Genomic DNA, 19,987 nt, shown 5'->3' on the forward strand with positions numbered 1-19,987 from the left:
AACAAATGTTTGTTGTCGGACTTTCCGATCGTGTGTACACAAATCCGTTGGACAAAAGTCCACGCATGCTCGGAATCAAGTAGGAGCCGGAGATATAACTAGCATTCTTAATGGAGATATCACGTACGTCTTGTACGTCACCACGTTCGGAATTATTGGCCAACGTTTGTGTGACCGTGTGTATGCAAGACAAGTTGGAGCCAACATCCTTTGAACAAAAATCCACGGTTTTGTTGTCGGAAAGTCCGATCATGTGTACGGGGCATTACAGTTATATAGTTTCATTATAACTGCTTTTAATTTGTTTAATATATTTCACTAACAGATGGAGGGCATTTTTATTTTTAAAGAACTGCAAGATACAATTCTGAAACCAAATGGACAGTAAATAAAATGTAGTTTCTGATTTGCTTATTACACAATTTCATCCTTACTGGCCTAATCATTCCACAAGACTGAAAATGATTTACAAGTTTTTGTCTTCCATTAAACCAGTGACATCTGCTGCATTTTGGTTTCTGAGATCCGGAAGTGCACCTGTTTCCTTTCTCCCCAGTGCAGCATACATCTTGTCTTTTGACAGCAAGCTAAAAATTGTGAAATTAATGTAATCAAACATTAGTTGCACCACCTTCTACCTTTATGTATAAAAAGATCATGCTTTGCCTTAAGTGAAATAATACCTTTGACTGTAAAATGTATGATCTCTTTAAACTATAGTCTGACATAGGCTATGTAGATGTGATGTGGATTAGATTCTACATACTTTATTATTGTATCAACATACACCTGCCCAATCAGCAATGCATGACTAGTAATGAATAATGCATCTGGTGTACCTGCTCAGAAGCTGCTCAAATAAACTCCTTTCAACCCCTTTCAATATACTTAAAGTGAAACTTAAAGTGATTTAAAGCCTTGTTTTTTTTCCTCTCTAAAAATAACAAACATATTATTCTTACCTGCCCTGTGCAGTGGTTTTGCACATAGCAGGCCAGATCCTCCTCTTCTCGGGTCCCTCTTCTGCTCTCCTGGCCCTTCCCTCCTGTTGAGTGCCCAAGTAACTTGCCAAAGGGGCACCCGAGCTGAGTCTCTATTCAGACACGGAGCCCTGGTTTGGCCCCGCCCCCTCTCTCTCTTGATTGGAGAATAGGAGGATAGTCCTGGATGGCCGAGGCACTCGTGGACATCGCTGGAGAGAGATGGGGCTCAGGTAAGTACCAAGGGGTGCTGGGGATGATGCTGCACACATAAGGTTTTTTTATCTTAATGTATAGAATGCAATAAGATAAAAAACATTCTGACTTTACAACCACTTTAACTGTATCTGAGCACCACAAACTGAAAATGCTATTTAATTATTTTTGTATATTAAAGCAAACTCACTCATTTATCTATGTCTCCATGTCTAATTTTTTGAGAAGTTGATTAGTGTATATTAATCGGATCTCAAACTTACTGAATGACATCTCGGTATGGATGTCTCACCACTTTCTCAAACTCAATCTTTCTAAAACTGAGCTTGTAATATTTCCTCCTTCCTGGTCCCCCCCATGACTTTACCATTAGGATCAACAGCACAACCATTGGCCCCTCCACACATGCCAGGGTGCTGGGTGTAATCCTTGACTCTGACCTCTCCCTCAGTCCCCATATCCATTCACTGGCTAAATCCTGCTGCCTTAACCTCCGCAACATCTCCAGAATTCGACCCTTCCTGACTAATGCCACAAAGCAACTTATTCACTCCTTGATTATTTCCCGCCTTGACTACTGCAACTCTCTCCTTAATGGCCTACTCTTACGCAGGCTATCCCCCCTTCAGTCTATTATGAATGCTGCTGCTAGACTAATACACCTCACTAACCAATCTGTGACTGCTGCTCCTCTCTGCCAAGCCCTTCACTGGCTTCCCCTAGTCCACCATATAAAATTCAAAATTCTAACCACAACATACAAGGCCATCCACAACATCACCCCCAGCTACATCACCAACCTCATCTGCAGATATCGCCCAAATCGTCCTCTCCACTCCTCCCAGGACCTCCTGCTCTGTAGCTCCCTTGTTACCTCCTCTCATGGTCGTCTTCAGGACTTCTCCAGAGCCTCTCCCATCCTCTGGAATTCCCTGCCCCGGTATATCTGATCAGCCCCTAACCTGTCCACCTTTAGGAGATCCCTGAAAACTCACTTAATCAGGGAAGCCTATCCCACACCCACCTAACAACCCCATCAAATCATTCCCCGCATCTATTACCTTTTGTTCCACCCCCCCCCCCCCCCTTTAAAATGTAAGCTCTATGAGCAGGGCCCTCCTGTCCCTTCTGTATTGTACTGTACTGTAATTGTGCTGTCACCCCTCTACATTGTAAAGCGCTGCGTAAACTGTTGTCGCTATATAAATCATTATTAATACTAATGTACTGTAGCATTTACCTTTTATGAGTCCATCTGTCATGCTCAGGCATTTAGGCAGGAGGGTGTGTTTAGCTGAGAAAGCCCCTCCTCCAGATAAAAAAGAAATGCCCATGACTACTCCTGGATGTATGGATGTATGTCATCATTTTGGCCTAGGCCAGTAACTGTAATGAACTGGAGAGATGTAAAAAAAAAAGTTTTAAACAGGTAAATATGATATATCTTCATATCTGTTTACTAAGGCTAGCAGCACAAGGATTAAAAATAGTTATTGTAGATTGAGAGAGTTTAGTTCAGCTTTAATGTATTCTGAGAGCCAGCGCTGGCATCTGTCAGAATACTTGAACAATGGCTGCATATGATTGGATGCAGCTGAAATAAATCTGTCTTGCTCCTACGATTTTTTTTTAATTGATGGATGTTGAGTGAGAGGGGGACAAAAGGGTCACCCTCACAGTGATGTTTGGCCGATTCACAAGGTAGGTATATGGGCAGCTTTAATGTAAACGTGTTATAAACCTAGGCATTTTATCCACTTTGTGCCACCTGTACAAATATGCGTGCTCACAGAAGTAGGCCTTAAAGTGGATGTAAACCCAATGTCATCCTTTCTAAACTACTGCCATAGGGGTTATTTATAAGGATATACATGCCTCCTGCATGTATCTTTACCTGTCAAATGTCTCCCCTCTGTCTGTTATGAGAACCCAAAAACTGCAGATTCTGTGGGTAGGTCTGTTGTCTGGAGCTCGGTGGGTGGAGTCGTGATGTCAGTAGACTCCCCGCCCACCTCTACACTCCCCTTGTCAATATGCATTTTCTCCTGCACTGAACTTCTGCTATGATCTCTAACATCCAGTGAAAAAAAAGGAAAGTAACCACATGACTTCAGCGTGCCAAATAATGCTGAGGTGTGGAACAGCCAATCCTTGCAGAGCTGCTGAAGAAAGGAGTGGGGGAGGGAATTAAAAAATAATGCATGTCTTAGGCTAGTGCACGAGATATGTAAATCACCTGTCACTCACAGCAAGGGGGAGGATTTGACAAAGTTTTTCTCTGTCAAGATTTATCTCACTGAACAATAAAAGTGGATTGCTCAGAGCTGAATTAACTCTTTGTGACAAGACTGGGCTCAAATGATAGGAAATCTTATACTCTACATTATGACATTAAAAAAAAAAAACAAATTCGGGTTTACATCCACTTTATTCTGTGAGGCTGCAAATATGCATATCTCAGTTTGTGCTGTTGTGCTGGGAGAACGCTGCACAGTGCACTCTCAGCACAGAGACTGGGCTCTCACTGAGATCCCTGGGTCTCGTACTAACAGGACCTGATCGCTGTGATTGCCTCTGACTGGTTACAGTCACTGTGCAGCCAATGTGTTTTTTCCTCCTCTTGAATGGAGATAAAGATACATTGCATCTTATATAAAAAGACAGAGAGGGCAGGACTTTACATTAAGTATGTAAGGGGCAGGGTAATATATTAAATTATTGTAACAAATATATCTATGATGTATAGTATTATTTTATTTTATAGCATATTATTAATTCATGGATAACTACATTTTAGTAAAACTCATATATATGCACATAAATAGATACCTGCAAGGTTAGAAATTACTCTAATCCCTAACATTGAAGAGGGATGAGAAAATAAACTAAAATAAAAACTTTATTTTACTTGAATAAATGCACAATTCGGAACAGTCCATAAAAGTAGGTAAACACATAATGAATAATAATGGAGCCCAAAGTCTAGAGACTGGAAACATTTGGTACAGTAGACAGTATGCTGACATGACACATGATTGGGACACGACATCTGTTGGCTCAACGCGTTTCGCACATCAGGAGAAAGCGTGTATTGTGTCTCTGCAATGACATAGATACATTTCTAATTGATGCAGTGTATTCATACATTGTCAAACAAAAACAAGGGCTCAAAACCCCAACTGGTACTTACAGGGTATCGATGTACTGATGGCTTGGCAGTATGGGCCATGCGTCTCCCCATATATGGGAAACGTCCTACCCCGGGAGCCGAGATGGAGTGCTCCAAGACGGACAGCTCACACAGGCCCCACCTAGGATGGACAGGCATCAGGCAGTGAACGATGTGTAGGCATAATACATGACAAACTATAACTATAAAAGTTGTGTAGTGAATGTTCAAACAAGGATGCATTGCAAACCTCTGTCAAGATAGTGAGAGGTGTTGCAAGAGAGAGAGAAGATGTAACTAGTGAGACTTGAGTCAAGCATGAACAATAGAAATGCATGTGAGGGAAGTCCTAGAAAGGAAAAGGAGAAGGACCCCCAACAAGGGCAAGAAAGTAGAGGGAATGGTGAAAGATGAGGGAAGAACAGGGTAAAGAAACAAAGGATGTTACCTGCCAACTAAACTGGGAAACATGTCATGTTTGTTGTCCTGTGAAGTGAGAACTAGCCAAATGCCTGAACCGTCCATGGATGGTCCCCATATATGAACGCCGCCACCGAAAGACTCTATCGACATTATGCATTTGAACACTCAGGGAGGGGAGGCGCCTACACCAATGCAGAAGAGCCACCTGGTAGTTTGGCGACAAAACCACCTCCCATACCGCTCATAGCTGAATAGTCACCGGCTCAAAGGCGCCACACGGAGTGATGCCACATGTCCGGCGTAAGAGATGTGATGTCGACGTGCAGTGCACACCCATCCACCCCCGCACAAAGAGGGCGAGGGATGAGGGTGCAAGCAGCCCAATGACAAACCACCAGGAACATACACCACAAACGACCAATGTAAATAGACTGGAGAAATCAAAAATGAGGCCATGTCGAACGGACTATCAAATGACATAATGAACATGATTGGAAATAAAAAAAAAAAAAGAACGAAAAAAATATATAAATAACCAATAATGTATGCAGGAACATAATATCACAATAAAAGTCCCAGAACACATACTTCCATCCCAAATTCGATACTGTCGGAGAAAGGGGAATACATTGCATTTTCTTCTCCTTGCCAGATGGGAAAATGTAACCAATTATAATAATAAGTATAAGTCAGTGTTGTGCCCTGTACATACGGTCAGATTTTCCAACGGAAAATTTGTGATAGGACCTTGTTGTCAGAAATTCCAACCGTGTGTGGGCTCCATCACACATTTTCCATCGAAATTTCTGACAAACAAAGTTTGAGAGCTTGCTATAAATTTTCAGGCAACAAAATCCGTTTTTGGAAATTCCGATCGTGTGTACACAAATCCGACGCACAAAGTGCCAGGCATGCTCAAAATGAATTAAGAGATGAAAGCTATTGGCTACTGCCCCGTTTATAGTCCCGACGTACGTGTTTTGCGTCACCGCGTTCAGAACGATCGGATTTTCCGACAACTTTGTGTGACCGTGTGTATGCAAGACAAGTTTGAGCCAACATCCGTCAGAAAAAATCCATGGATTTTGTTGTCGGAATGTCCGATCAATGTCCGACCGTGTGTACAGGGCATTAGAGGCAAGGTTAGGGTCAATGTCAAGAGTCAGGGTCAAAGATCAGGGTCTGTGTATTTTAAGTAATATTGAAAAAAAGCATTTTTTAATTTAGATTAGTGTCAATGTTATTTAGGTAGAGTAACAAAAGAAAAGGAGAATGCGTACTACTGTTTCTGGGCCCAACTACAGTTACAAATAACTATGGTGTTGCTGTGATTATCAAGAGCAATAGAAACAGGGCTTTTTTTCAGGGGCAACTTGGTGGAACTCAGTTCCACCACCTCTGGCTCAGACCCTTTGGTGCCTGTTCACCACTTGTAAACACAGACATCTGGTTTCTGTGTTTACAAGTGACAGCTGTGCACTCTGCATGTAATGCAATCCTGGTATTTATTGCCCCTTTAAGACCCTCCTACTGTTTTTGTGAAAAATGACTGAACACACCCACTATTTGATGTGATTTGGAGGGGGAAGGGTTTTGTGGGGCCGCGGTTAAGTTCCAGCACCTATTGTTTGAGAAAAAAGCCCTGAATAGAACAATTTTTAAGTTGTTTTTTGGTAGTAGGTAATAGTAATAGCTGGATTTCAGAAAATGTTTTTTTTACTATTTTGGACCAGTTTTTCTTTGATAATAAAAAAAAAAAATCAGGAGATATTCATTACCATTTACCACCAAATGAAGGTCCAATTTGTCCTGAAAAAAACAAGTTATAATCCACCACTACGCAGTTGCAATTATATGTACAGTTTTACTAACACATGCTAAAGTTGCAAAACTGTGCTCAGACATTAGGATTTGTTTTATCCTCCATCATGAAGTAGTTAATTTGGGCATATAATGTAAACATGCATAAGCTGAGGTTATCTCCAATAAAAAAAAAAAAAAAAGTAAGAAACATCAAATAATCCAGACATATGGGCAGTTGAATGTATTTGTCAAAGTGGACATTTTTACAATGTGAAGACTGGAACCACACCTTCCCCTTTCTGACCCTTCTCACTGGTCAATGAGGCTACCAAAACTAAAAGAGATCCAAAAGGCAGGATATAAATCCAAGCTTGACTTTCATCGGACAAGTCAAGTTTTGCATATACTTACATTTTCTATATCTTTGGATTCTTAGATTGTTTTGACATCTGATTTCCACCGAAGCTAAGTTTGTGAAAGGGTTTTCTTATAGGATATATGTTTTCTGCAAACCCAATTAAAGTTTTTCAGTTTGAAGGAGAATGTTTTTCAGGAAAATTTTTGCCAGCTTGAAAATATTTGCACTATTTTTAAGCGCAATAGAAATACAGCGAAGATAATAGAAAGTGAGTAATAAACATTACACTCCTAGACTTAAAATAGCCATGACCAGTGTATATTTTCAGCCTGCATGAGTAGGAGGAATTCTAATAAGAGTTGGTAGACTGTTTAAGATTATGCACTTTATAAATATGCTATATCACAACAGGGTAATTATATCAGCTTTTTAGTATATTGTGGAAAATCTATCACTAGGTGAAGTGTCAGTTTTATGAACAATAAGAATATTGCTTCTGTGTTAGTCTAAGCTTTATTTATCTTGATGTTGATTCCTGGACCAAATGAAAGATGTCAGCTAAATGTTGTGTTTATTATTTAGAAAGCATTGGTTGGGAGTCTGCATCCAAGCAATGGCATACTTCAACTTCTTATTTTTCAAAGCTAATTACTAACCATTGCTATGGCCTCACTGCACAGCAACCTGTTCTACCATCTGCAGCTGATTATGGGTGGAAGCATTATGGAGATCAGCTGTTGCCAACATTCTGACCTTGAATTCTGTACCTAAAGGCATCAGGGTTTAGAATTGTCAGAGATCTTGAAAGCTCTGTACTCTGCAGACATAAAGATAATTACAGCATATTTTACTACATTTTAATCTACTGTAACGTATCTTTTCACATACACAGCTATGTTCAAAACTATTCCAAAATGGTAAACTGCAAATCCAATAATAAAACAGTCATGTGACATTTGTTATGTGTTAAGACAACATTATAGATATAGTATACCAGTTTAACATTTTGCTGAGTGTGTTTTTTAATTGAATAAAGCACTGCAGTATGGTATTAGATATGTGATTTTGAACCAGTGAACATTTTAAAGTATGATAACAAGTAAAAACAGAGTACACAGAGAGGGATCATTTTGTCAAGCAGCACACAGGAAATTTTTGATTCATTTGAAATTCAAAAATTCTTACAAATGAATTGTTAAGATCGCTATTGCTATAAATGGTTCCCTATAGAGTTGCATGTAGTAGCAATTAGCCACAAACATTTGGAGCATTGTGAGATCATTAGAGATTAATTGCTGCTACAAGTTAAGTTATATACGTTACTTAATAGAAAGCGTTTTGTTTGTCATTTACATGTTGTGTTACTGGCCTTAAACGTAAAGTATATCCAAAGCCATTTTTTAATAGAGTAGAGAATACTTAAAATCACTGTCAGGTTTATTTGCATTTGTGTCTCATTAGGGAGACTTCACTTCATGTCCTTTAGATGCAACAAGAAGTGAGAAGATATCTTTCTAATGTGATTGAAGTCCCCTCTTATGGGAAAACATTTCTTATCTGTTCCTGATCTGGTAGCAACTCAACATTCATTACTGGTTGGGATCAGGACAATTAGAGAAGGTGAATCTTTTTAATGAGGACACAGACTGCATTAAATACCCACCAGTTGCTCTAACCACTCACCACTCCATCCAAATCTATAAAATTGCCTCAAGTTATAATTTAAATATTTTCTCCACCACAATAGTGCCTTTTAACACATCATTTGCAGACTTCTGTGTCAGTTACTTCTGTCAACTAGGCTACAACTTATCTACGCACATATGTGTGTTCCAGTTACTGGCTGCTTATCCTTGTAAACCTGGAATGTATAGGCAGAGAGCACAATACGTGATAAAAAGGGAGAGGTAAACCTTATTCGTTTCATAATATCATACTTCCATTCCAGAAAAGATACCTGCAGGTGTCAATAGATCTGTTTTTCTTAGTTCTAGAATACCCTTTAATCTCTGAAATCTAGTATCCAAATAACAACAACTTCCTGTGATTCGCAGCTCTTGAGCAAGCTCCCCATGCTTCACTGATCATGCGTGAGATCGCCCATTACAGAAATGGACCAATGGTATGGCATGGAAGGAGATATAAGTAGGCCAGAGCTCTTGATGATAGGAGCTGATGGCTATTTGGCTAATAAATGCAACAACATGCAGGCACCTGGCTAAAACAGTATTCAAAAATATTTTAAACAAACTCTAAGGGATAGAAGCACATTCTGCACATCACTGGATAGAGGAAGGTTCAAAGTTAAAGACCTCCTAAATGGTCGATTCAATGCCACACAACAATGCCACTTCCTGTTTATAGGAAAATGGCAGTCTGCAGAAGAAGTAGTTTTGTGTGCTACAGTTGGAATACATTGTTCAAGTGCAATGTGAATTCTGCCGTCAGTTCAACAAACAGCCCCCTCATCATAAGCAAATTTACAAGTGCCATAAAAAACTTGTTGAAGATGGTTGCATATGGAAACAAAAAAAAACACTGATCATCCTCGCATTTCAGATAAAAATGTTAAGTGTATTCGAGGTGCGTTCAACCGGAGCTCTAAAAAATCCCTAACACGAGCAAGCGTCAAACTTGGACTTCCTCGAACAACGATTTGTTGTGTTCTTAAAAACCATCTGCATATGAAGCTGTACAAGTTGCAGTTTCTGTAGGCATTTGCACTGGCCACCATTTAAGAAAGGGTGTTTGTCCCACCTATGATTGCTATTTTTTCAAGATCTGAAACATTGAATTGTTGGAGATGTAAATTCAATAACTAGTGGTCATTGGTTTGTGTGTGGCAAGAAATGGTCTACCGCTTTAAAGTTTGTTGCGCAACACATGGTGCTCATGTTGAGTGCATACAACTTCAAGGACCATAAAACTTTGAACCTTCCTCTATCCAGTGCAGAATGTGCTTCTATCACTTACAGTTTGTTTGAAATAAAATGTTGAAAGCTGCTCCATTGTTTTTAATAACCCTATATATTATTGACTGATTCCATATATTTAGTGGATAAAATCTGTAAAATATAAAATCAGTGTTAAAGTGTTTTTGTGTTTTGGAGAAAGTGACCTCTTCATGTGTTCATATTTGGAAGTCCTTTTTTGCGTGCCACTATTATTGGTCTCTAGTTTTCTAATGTAATGTAATATACCAGAGATTTGAGCAGGAGAGGTAATTAGTAATGAACAGTCTGATTTTTTTTTTTTTTTATCATCAGGCATTAACAGCTTGCAGCAACTTAATCAGTCCTGAATGGATACAATGAATTATAGGATACCCTTTGGCAACAAAATTGTATTTAATAATTAAAGCAGGCAATATAAGATATTGTACCTGTCAAATAAGTTTTATTTCTCCCCATTCCAATATTGAGATTTACACAGCTTTGCCACATAGCAAAGCCCTGCCTTGCAGCAGAGGAGCACCTATTCTCTGCTCCACTAATTAACACTTAAAAGTCTTGTCCTGACAGCCTGAGACTGGACTGTGAAAGGAGAAGCAGCACACTAATTAGCTAATCTCGTTGGCACTCTGCTTTCTCCTTCTGTCAGCATGGTCATTTTCGCTATATTTGCATGCAGCACTCCTGATTGTCCCTAGCCCTGCCCCTCCTTTTCTCAGTGTATGTCCTGTTTCATGGCGGATTGTAAAAGGCTAATACCAAGTCAAGCTAGGGTACTTGCACTGCTTGAGCCTTTCATGGATAGTTGACAACTCTGGAGTAATCTGGAGTAATACAAATAAACAGCAAAATAAATTTAGCCTTACTTTTACGTTGCCACATTAAAGTGTATTTAAACACTTCAAAACCTGGACAATTCTAACATTTCTTACATACATGTAAAAATCTGCAGTTTATTTTGCTATAAAATTTCTTGGAACCCCCAAACAATATATATTTTCTGAAAGCAAAGTTTCTGGAGAATAAAATGGTGCATGTTGCAATTTTTTTTATGTCACACAATATTGTGCAACAGTTTATCAAACACAGATTTTCAGGAAAAAAATACACTTTAATGAATTTTAGTGCACAAAAACACAATATAATACCCAATCTCCTGGTGAAATACAAAAAAAGAAGATGTTACATTGGGTCAATAGATACCTAACATATCATGCTTTTAACTGTGCTTGCCCATGGAATGTTGACAAACTATGGTATCTAAACATCTCCATAGGCGACGTTTCAAAAGCTTTTACAGGTTACCAATTTAGATTTACACAGGAGGTCTGATGCTAGAATTATTGCTCTCACTGTGACATATGCATGTGGGACGTACTTACATGTTCACATTTGTGTGTGAGCAGGGCGGGTGTGCTTTAAATCTTCTTAAAATTATTATTTATTTTATTTATATTTTTTTCAACTGAATTATTTTTTTTGATTGAACTTTTCCCAGCATCCCTTGTTTTAGCATGGGCCAAAAAAGTACCCTTTATGGAGAGATCTGGCATTTATTAGACACCTTATCTCTCCTCTACCCAACAAACCATCTGATCAAACAGAGATTGGTTTGATCAGATGCTTTACAAGCAGGTAATGGCTTATAAAAAAACAAACTGAACTCCGGAAATGAGAAAATGATTTACAGTTTCTGACATCAGACATCGGAGAGGGTTAGGAACAACAGAATTTATTCTAACTCTAGGTCACACAGGTTGATAAGACAGGAGAGCCAGGTAAATACAGAGGGAAATCCTCTTCTGCCACCTTTAAAAGTGATCAGGCAGCTGTAAAGACACTTGGGTCACTCTTATCTTGTAGAGAAAAGAATTATATAAGGATCATGGCTGTACCGTTATAACCACTACTTCCCGAGGACATATATATAGGACATATATATAAATACATTTTTTAACCTTGACTAAGGTAGGCAATGAATAAAACCCATGTAAGATCTTTTTTTTCCATGTATGTCTTATATGAATATCCTTTTACTTTCTGCTCTGTAGACACAATAAGAAGTGAGAGAAAATGTCTCTAAAATTATACAAATCTCCTCAATTTCTTTTCTGATTGTAGCTTAAACCTTTGGATTTCACTGACTTTTAGTACTAGTGACTATGGTCACTAGGACAAATAGGAAGACTTTATTTAGGGGAGACAAAGATAAGAATGACATTCTGGTTCTTATACCTCACCACTCACCCAAAAGCCAAAAAAATATTAAACTGTAAGCTATAATGAGCAGGGCCCTCTGATTCCTCTTGTACCAAATTGTATTGTAACCTTCTGCCTTCATTTTGTAAAGCTCTGTGCAAACTGTTGGCGCTATATAAATCCTGTATAATAATAATAATAATAATTTTGTTGTTTAAAAACACTTTAAGATTTCCTGCTCTTGTGTGCTTGCATAGCACGCAGTCATACACACCCTCCAAAATGTAGAATATGTACTGCACATTGCTGGCTTTCAGTTGATAATGAGTCAGTAAGGCCTGATTCACATGAGCCTCTAGCATTTGTTTTATTTAATCACACAAGCAATTAAAGTGGGAAGTAAAATGTTTGTTTCCATTTATTTGCAAAATTTATATTTATTTACATGCGATTACATATAAAACAGTTTACATGCATTTAATTGTTCCATGCAGACTTTTCCTTCCAAACTCCTGTTTATATTATTATACAGGATTTATACAATGCCAACAATTTGCAGAGCGCACAAAGTTTACATGTTTTTAAATCAGGGATAGACAACCTTAGAGAGGTGGAGATCCACCTGAACAACACGGGAGCAGTCAAAGATTACCGGTCACAGTATCGCCTCATCACACCTGATTTAAACCTCTAATTGCAGGACTACCGTAGCACTTGTGCTCATTCACACGTAAAGTTAGGGGGTGGTAAAACAGCAGGATATAATAGAAGCCAGGATAAGAGGTGGAGTGCAGTTGGTATCACTCCGCATAGGACAGGAGCCAGCACTACAGAGGAGGCATCGGCTTATGTGGCTCTTGCTCCCTACTACAGCTCCAACTTTACGAGTAGTCCCTCTGCATTGCACTCTGTTTGATGGTCTGGGATGATGGATCAGCAAACCCAGATTGAAATCTAATAGCCACCTGTCCACGTTCTACCAGCCGATGGCGATCTACAGGTTGCTGACCCCCGATTTAGATGCATTCAGAGTATCTAATTTTCTTATGGACACACAGCTTTCATTTTTTTTTTTTATCCCCTCAATGCAATTAAACTGGATGCAAGTAAATGCACAGTGTGCATTATACCATTTTAAAAGATTACATACATTTATATATATGGCCTACAAAGGTATATAAATGCATATAACCACATGTACTGTATGTCATTGCCAGTGTGAGTGAGGCCCAAGTCAGCTTTTATACTTTTAGTGAACTTAAAGACTTTAATGGAAGTAGCAGCCCCCAAATCGATCCTTATGAACCCTGCCTGGCACAGTTTGCCTCCCACCTCAAATACTACAATGAGGCTCAATTTACAGCTTGAGCAAAAGATAAGGATCTGCATTTAACCTATGTGATGAGTAAAGCCTAGTACACATGGGCCGATTGTTGGGTGGCATTAGCCAGTTCAATAGAAACCAGCTGACATTCGGCCTGTGTGTATGGCTGGTCCGGCTTCTGTCAAAGAATCATGACCGAAAAAGCACTGACCATAGTGTTCTAGCAGGGTGGGGGGTCCCCTGTCAGGACAGAATAGAACAGCAGGGGAGATACCTGTACTAACATTGAATTGTTAGTACAGTGGCTCCGACCTGAGCTGTTTTTTTATTTTTTTTAACCCACTGGCAACTGTTTGTACCACATGCAATGCTGAACCATCATGTGATTATATGAAAAAACGAATGCACATATAGAGGTTCCTGTACAAACCTGCAGCAGATCAAAAAAGCCTGCAGATATAGATGAATTCCGGACTATTTTGACAGGCAAAGTCCATCACTTCAAAGTAGTGTGATGCAAAAGCAAGCGTAGGCTATCCCTAAAATGTTGGAGCTAGCCATTGATGCCCGCCTAATTCACTGTTGAGGCCAGACTGGACTTTGCTCTGGAAAGACATTAAACCAGTCTCTCTGTAATTAAATGACAGCCGAGTGCCTATTATTCTGACACACTGCTTGACCTGCACATTCCCTAGTTGAAGCCATTGCACTGTTGGGCCAGATTGCTTTAAAGGTCATCCCCTGTATTCCCTGTGGGAGTAAACTAGGTAATCATCCATGTGTAGAGAGTGGTGTATTTTGAAGCTTTCAGTATAATGTTGACTTACTGTGCCGCTGTATCGTGGATACCATTGAGGATGAGTGTTCTTGCCTGGAGATGTTATGTTGTGCTATTTGGCTGCTGTTAAGTTAGCCAAATGTTCTGGTAAAAATCTGCACGTTTAGATGGTTGGTGCTGGTGATGGACTTCTTTTCCACCCTTTCTTCATAGAGGGACCACTCCACTTTTTAAGCATTTGAACTTTTGCACTCTATTCTGGATCCTTTAATTGGCGAGATCTCACAGCTATATATGTAATTGATTCTTAAAGGGATATCACTACTATTATCTATTATGATATGAGTCCCACTATCTGAGAGACCCTATATGGATATAGATATTAATTGTATATTTTAAACAGATAGCGCTGCATTTTTAAAAATTATCTGATTGATGTGTTTGACCTACATTTTATGCTAGCTGCTATAATTGGTTTACTTTAAGAGAATACGTCAAAGCGCTAGTATTAACACAACGGTTTATAGTTAAGAACATATACAGTATGCTTACTGTTTTACCTACTAAAAGATTTAAAATTATTGACAGCTCCTTTTTACAATACATCTTTCCATGTCACTTCACCTCCAGCCTGCTCTGTAGTAATCATTGTTCTCATGATGCCTGTCTATATAGTTGGTAGGGGATCTTCATGGCTGTGCAATGAGGCAGAAGTTTATAAACTACAAAAGGAACTGAACAATATTACAAAACCTTTCACGTGTAAAGCAGAAAACATATAGGTATATCAGCTGTGAATTTATTTATTGTTTGCCTTGATTTCTGCCTTGAGGCATATACTGACTACTGTTTATTTCTCTTTTGCAGTCTGCTCCCAGTTTTCAAGAGGAGTCTTTGCTATTTTTGGATTTTATGATAAGAAGTCTGTAAATACTATCACATCATTTTGCGGAACTCTTCATGTCTCCTTCATAACCCCAAGCTTTCCAACAGATGGTACTCATCCATTTGTTATTCAAATGAGGCCGGACCTCAAAGGAGCACTTCTTAGTTTGATTGAATACTATCAATGGGATAAATTTGCATATCTTTATGACAGCGATAGAGGTAAGTTCCAATCTGTTTTACTTGTAGTAAAAACATACTGTTTAAAACCATTTGAAACAAATGGATCTTTCTGTAAACCCTTCATTACAGAAACAAAGACTTTATACTACACAATAGCAAAAAATATATGATAATTCAAAGAAAGCTTCAAGAATAATGAGAACTTAACTTTTCTTATTAGGAATAAAATCATATCCAACTTTCTTAGTTTGTAGATATGAGATAATGAGTCTATTGTGAATGTGCAACCTGACCAATAAAGATACTTACCAAAATTAAGCATATGTAGATACTCATACTGCAATCTTCCCAAAGTAGACATCCCTGACAGTGGTAATATATTGGGAACAACATGATGTTTTGTGAACTATTATCATGAGCAGAATCCAACATTTTAGCAACTATAACGCCCTGTACACACGGTCGGACATTGATTGGACATTCCTACAACAAAATCCATGGATTTTTTCCGACGGATGTTGGTTCAAACTTGTCTTGCATACACCCGGTCACACAAAGTTGTCGGAAAGTCAGATTGTTCTGAACGCGATGAGGTAAAACACGTACGTCGGGACTATAAACGGGGCAGTAGCCAATTGCTTTCGTCTCTTAATTTATTCTGAGCATGCGTGGCACTTTGTGCGTCGGATTTGTGTACACGCGATCGGAATTTCCGACAACGGATTTTGTTGTCGGAAAATTTTATAGCAAGCTCTCAAACTTTGTGTGTCGGAAATTCTGATGGAAAATGTGTGATGGAGCCTACACACGGTCGGAATTTCCAACAACAAGGTCCTATCACACATTTTCCGTCGGAAAATCCGACCGCATGTACTTAAAAGGAAAAACTATTTTCCATAGTATATGCTATAGTTTCCATTTTTAGACCCTTACATTATTTAAACTAAAGTCTGCTGATCCTGCTATTTACATGAACAACTCTGTACTTACTGTATTGGGCCAACAATCAGGATCAGCTTTTACTGAAATCACTAAGAATTGGAAATATTCTTAAAACTGAACTTTACCCATAATTACTTGATAAAAAATAATGTTTTTTTTAGCAAGGAACATACATTCCACATTAATAATGATACTGCCAAAATTAGTGTGTGCTGAGAAAAAAAAAAAGCTTTGGATATACATGCATGGTAAATATTGGTCAAACTTAAAGTTAATTTACCTCCTATTTTCCCTTTTGTATTAGTGGGATTTTACAGTTAACAGTGTGCTATAATTGTTATAATCATTTTGATGAACATAATTTGAGGTCAGTGCCTAGTACCCTAGTCTGCTTTCTGTGTCCATGTATCTGAAGCCTGCCATATATTGTTCGAATCTCAGTCGGTTCAGCAGGAACCAGATGATATTCGAATCATCTATGGGCAACATGTCAGATTTTTAAACTCGAGCCACAAGCAATAATCATTGTGTTCTCCCAGCAGGGATGGCTCCCCCTAGCCAGGATAGAACAATGGAGTATTCAAAAGTGAGTGTGCCAATCACAACTGACTATTTGAATCTGGATTTGGTTATAACACGGATTAAATAGGAATCCTATTTAATCACTAATGTAACTTCATACAAGTCCATATCGTAAAGGTTTGCAGTGATCCACATTACAGGATTGATTGATTCACTAATTTCTGCAAATTAACAAATAAAGACAAAAGAGTTGATTTGCTAAAACTCCACCAATTTTAGCTAGCCAATGTTTTTTTTTTTAAATGAGTTTTTTTTTTTTTTATAAAGGGTACATTTTTTCTATTCTCCCAGTATCTGGCTTGTTGTTCAAAGTGAACATACAGTATCTCATAAAAGTGAGTACACCCCTCACATATTTGTAAAATTTTATTATGTTTTCATGTGACAACACTGAAGAAATGAAACTTTGCTACAATGTAATGTAGTGAGTGTAAAGCTTGTATAACAGTGTAAATTTGCTGTCCCCTCAAAATAACTCAACACACCATTAATGTCCAAACCGTTGGCAACAAAAGTATGTACACCCCTAAGTGAAAATGTCCAATAAGCCATTTCCCTCCCCGGTGTCATGTGACTCGTTAGTGTTACAAGGTCTCAGGTGTGAATGGGGAGCAGGTGTGCTATATTTGGTGTTATCGCTCTCACTCTCTCATACTGATCAGTGGAAGTTCAACATGGCACCTCATGGCAACGAACTCTCTGAGGATATGAAAAAAATAATTGTTGCTCTACATAAAGATAGCCTAGGCTATAAGAAGATTGCCAAGACCCTGAAACTGAGCTGCAGCACGGTGGCCAAGACCATGCAGCGGTTTAACAAGACAGAGGTTCCACTCAGAACAGGCCTTGCCATGGTCGACCAAGGAAGTTGAGTGCACGTGCTCAGTATCATATCCAGAGGTTGTCTTTAGGAAATAGGCATATGAGTGCTGCCAGCATTGCTGCAGAGGTTGAAGGGGTGGGGGGGTCAGCCTATCAGTGCTCAGACCATATGCCACACACTGCATGAAACTGGTCTGCATGCCTGTTGTCCGAGAAGTAAGCCTCTTCTAAAGATGATGCACAAGAAACCCGCAAACAGTTTGCTGAAGACAAGCAGACTAAGGACATGGATTACTGGAACCATGTCCCGTGGTCTGATGAGACCAAGATAAACGTATTTGGTTCAGATGGTGTCAAGCGTGTGTGGCAGCAACCAGGTGAGGCGTATAAAGACAAGTGTGTCTTGCCTACAGTCAAGCATGGTGGTGGGAGTGTCATGGTCTGGGGCTACATGAGTGCTGCCGGAACTGGGGAGCTACAGTTCATTGAGGGAACCATGAATGCCAGCATCAATGTCTGTGTGTTAAGTTATTTTGAGGGGACAGCACATTTACACTGTTATATAAGCTGTACACACACTACTTTACATTGTAGCAAAGTGTAATTCCTTCAGTGTTGTCACATAAAAAGATATATTAAAATATTTACAAAAATGTGAGGGGTGTACTCACTTTTGTGAGATACTGTAGGTTTTTAGTGATGAATCTTTTGTCAGTAATTTACTTTTTTTCTTAAAAAGAGGTGAAGAAGAAAGTAAATGAAAAAAGGCAGCCATTGTCGAACACATTCATTTAACAAAAGGTCATATTAAAAACATAAGTCATAGTTTTTCATGCATGTTTTATTGTGGCTGGCAGTATATATTTATATGTAGGTACTCATGATATTAAAAATTAAAATGCCTAATGTAATAATAAAAGTTCTACAAGGTTGATTTTAATGGAAAAAGATGGATTAATGGATAATGGATTTAAACAATGCAGCAAAAGTAATGAGTATTTGTGGTCCATATTAAAAAGATCAGGTGCATCCAAATGTGAAAATAATATTTATAAGTAATATAAACTAAAGCTGTTGTTCACAGCTATAGGTCTATGTAGAATGGTTGGCTGAACCAGTGTTCATTTCTCCCCTTACACAAGCATTACCATAAATAAAAAAATGGACAAAATAATTCTATCAACTGGGTTGATACTTTGATACTGGGTTGATACTTAATTTGAGTATCGGCCACAGCTTGATACAACAGTATAAATAAAGAATAAGTAGACAATTAACATAATCAAATCCAGACTCCCTTTTGCAGTGCTGGATGGCATATCTCAAACTCTTCTTGGCAGTCAATTTTTTATCAGGAGCCGATTCAGCTCCCAACCACTGAGGTTAGGCTCAGGGACTAATTTGGGCTTAATGCCAAAAGTTTTATCGACTTAGTAGCTAACCAAGTAAATGCTGGCTAGCATAGCATTGCGCCAAATCTAGTGATAGACTTTACACTAACTCAGTTAGCCGTCTGCCACCTCAGCCTACAAAATGGATAACCACCAGCTGTGACATGGAAAACGCATGCCATAACAAACTTAATCAAATTATAAAGTACAACATGTATTCAAGAATTAAAACACATGAGTACCTACAATGAGTTACAGCCAAAACATGTTTTAAAAAATATTGAAACAGTGCATAGGAACACTAAATTCTTGTAACAAAGCCTCCTGTATAACAATGTGGCTTAAAGGATCACTAAAGATAATTAAATTAACAAACATGTTATACTTACCTCCACTGTGCAGCTCGTTTTGCACAGAGTGGCCCTGAACCTGGTCTTCTGGGGTCCCTCGGCGGCTGTCTCAGCTCCCCCCCGCAAGGACTCAACACCTTCATGCAAGCTCCCTCGCATGGTGTTGAGTGCTTGCGGGCGTGCTCCCGTGATACAGCCGGCGGCCATAGCCGCTCACTGTATCACTCGGCCCCGCCCCCCGGCATGCTGCATCATTGGATGTGATTGACAGCAGCGCGAGCCAATGGCTGCGCTGCTTTCAATCCATCCACTGTAACCAATCAACGGCCAGGCTGAGCGGCGAAGAGGATGTCGGGGGCGAGCGCGGGACTTTCGAGGGGTCAGGTAAGTAGAACGGGGGGGCTGGGGGGGCCGGTATTGTCGGATATTTTTTCACCTTAATACATAGAATGCATTAAGGTGAAAAAACTTTTACCTCTTCAACCCCCTTAAAATCCCTCCCTTTCTCCACCCTACCAATAGCCCAATACCTTTTGCCGCTATATATATATATATCTGCATGCTTGCATATCCCCAACATGGTATTCATGCAGCAACTGCACAATGGTTTTTGTAGAGTAACCTTTACAGC

At 39.1% G+C, this 19,987-nt stretch overlaps 1 protein-coding gene across 5 annotated transcripts in view; it reads left to right on the forward strand.

The window, feature by feature from the left end:
• The window catches only part of GRIA2 (glutamate ionotropic receptor AMPA type subunit 2), a 253,373-nt gene that overhangs the window by 87,948 nt on the left and 145,438 nt on the right, over positions 1-19,987 (forward strand). For all 5 annotated transcript variants that reach the window (XR_012236634.1, XM_073605735.1, XM_073605713.1 and 2 more), the window contains exon 3: positions 15,069-15,308. Coding sequence is in view for 4 of the 5 variants with exons in the window: in XM_073605735.1 (XP_073461836.1) it covers positions 15,069-15,308 (240 nt within the window). In the remaining variant the exon portion in view is untranslated. The remainder of the gene's footprint in view (positions 1-15,068; positions 15,309-19,987) is intronic.

The sequence above is a fragment of the Aquarana catesbeiana genome, linkage group LG01 (assembly GCF_042186555.1).
Source record: "Aquarana catesbeiana isolate 2022-GZ linkage group LG01, ASM4218655v1, whole genome shotgun sequence".
In the NCBI taxonomy this organism is placed as follows: domain Eukaryota; kingdom Metazoa; phylum Chordata; class Amphibia; order Anura; family Ranidae; genus Aquarana; species Aquarana catesbeiana.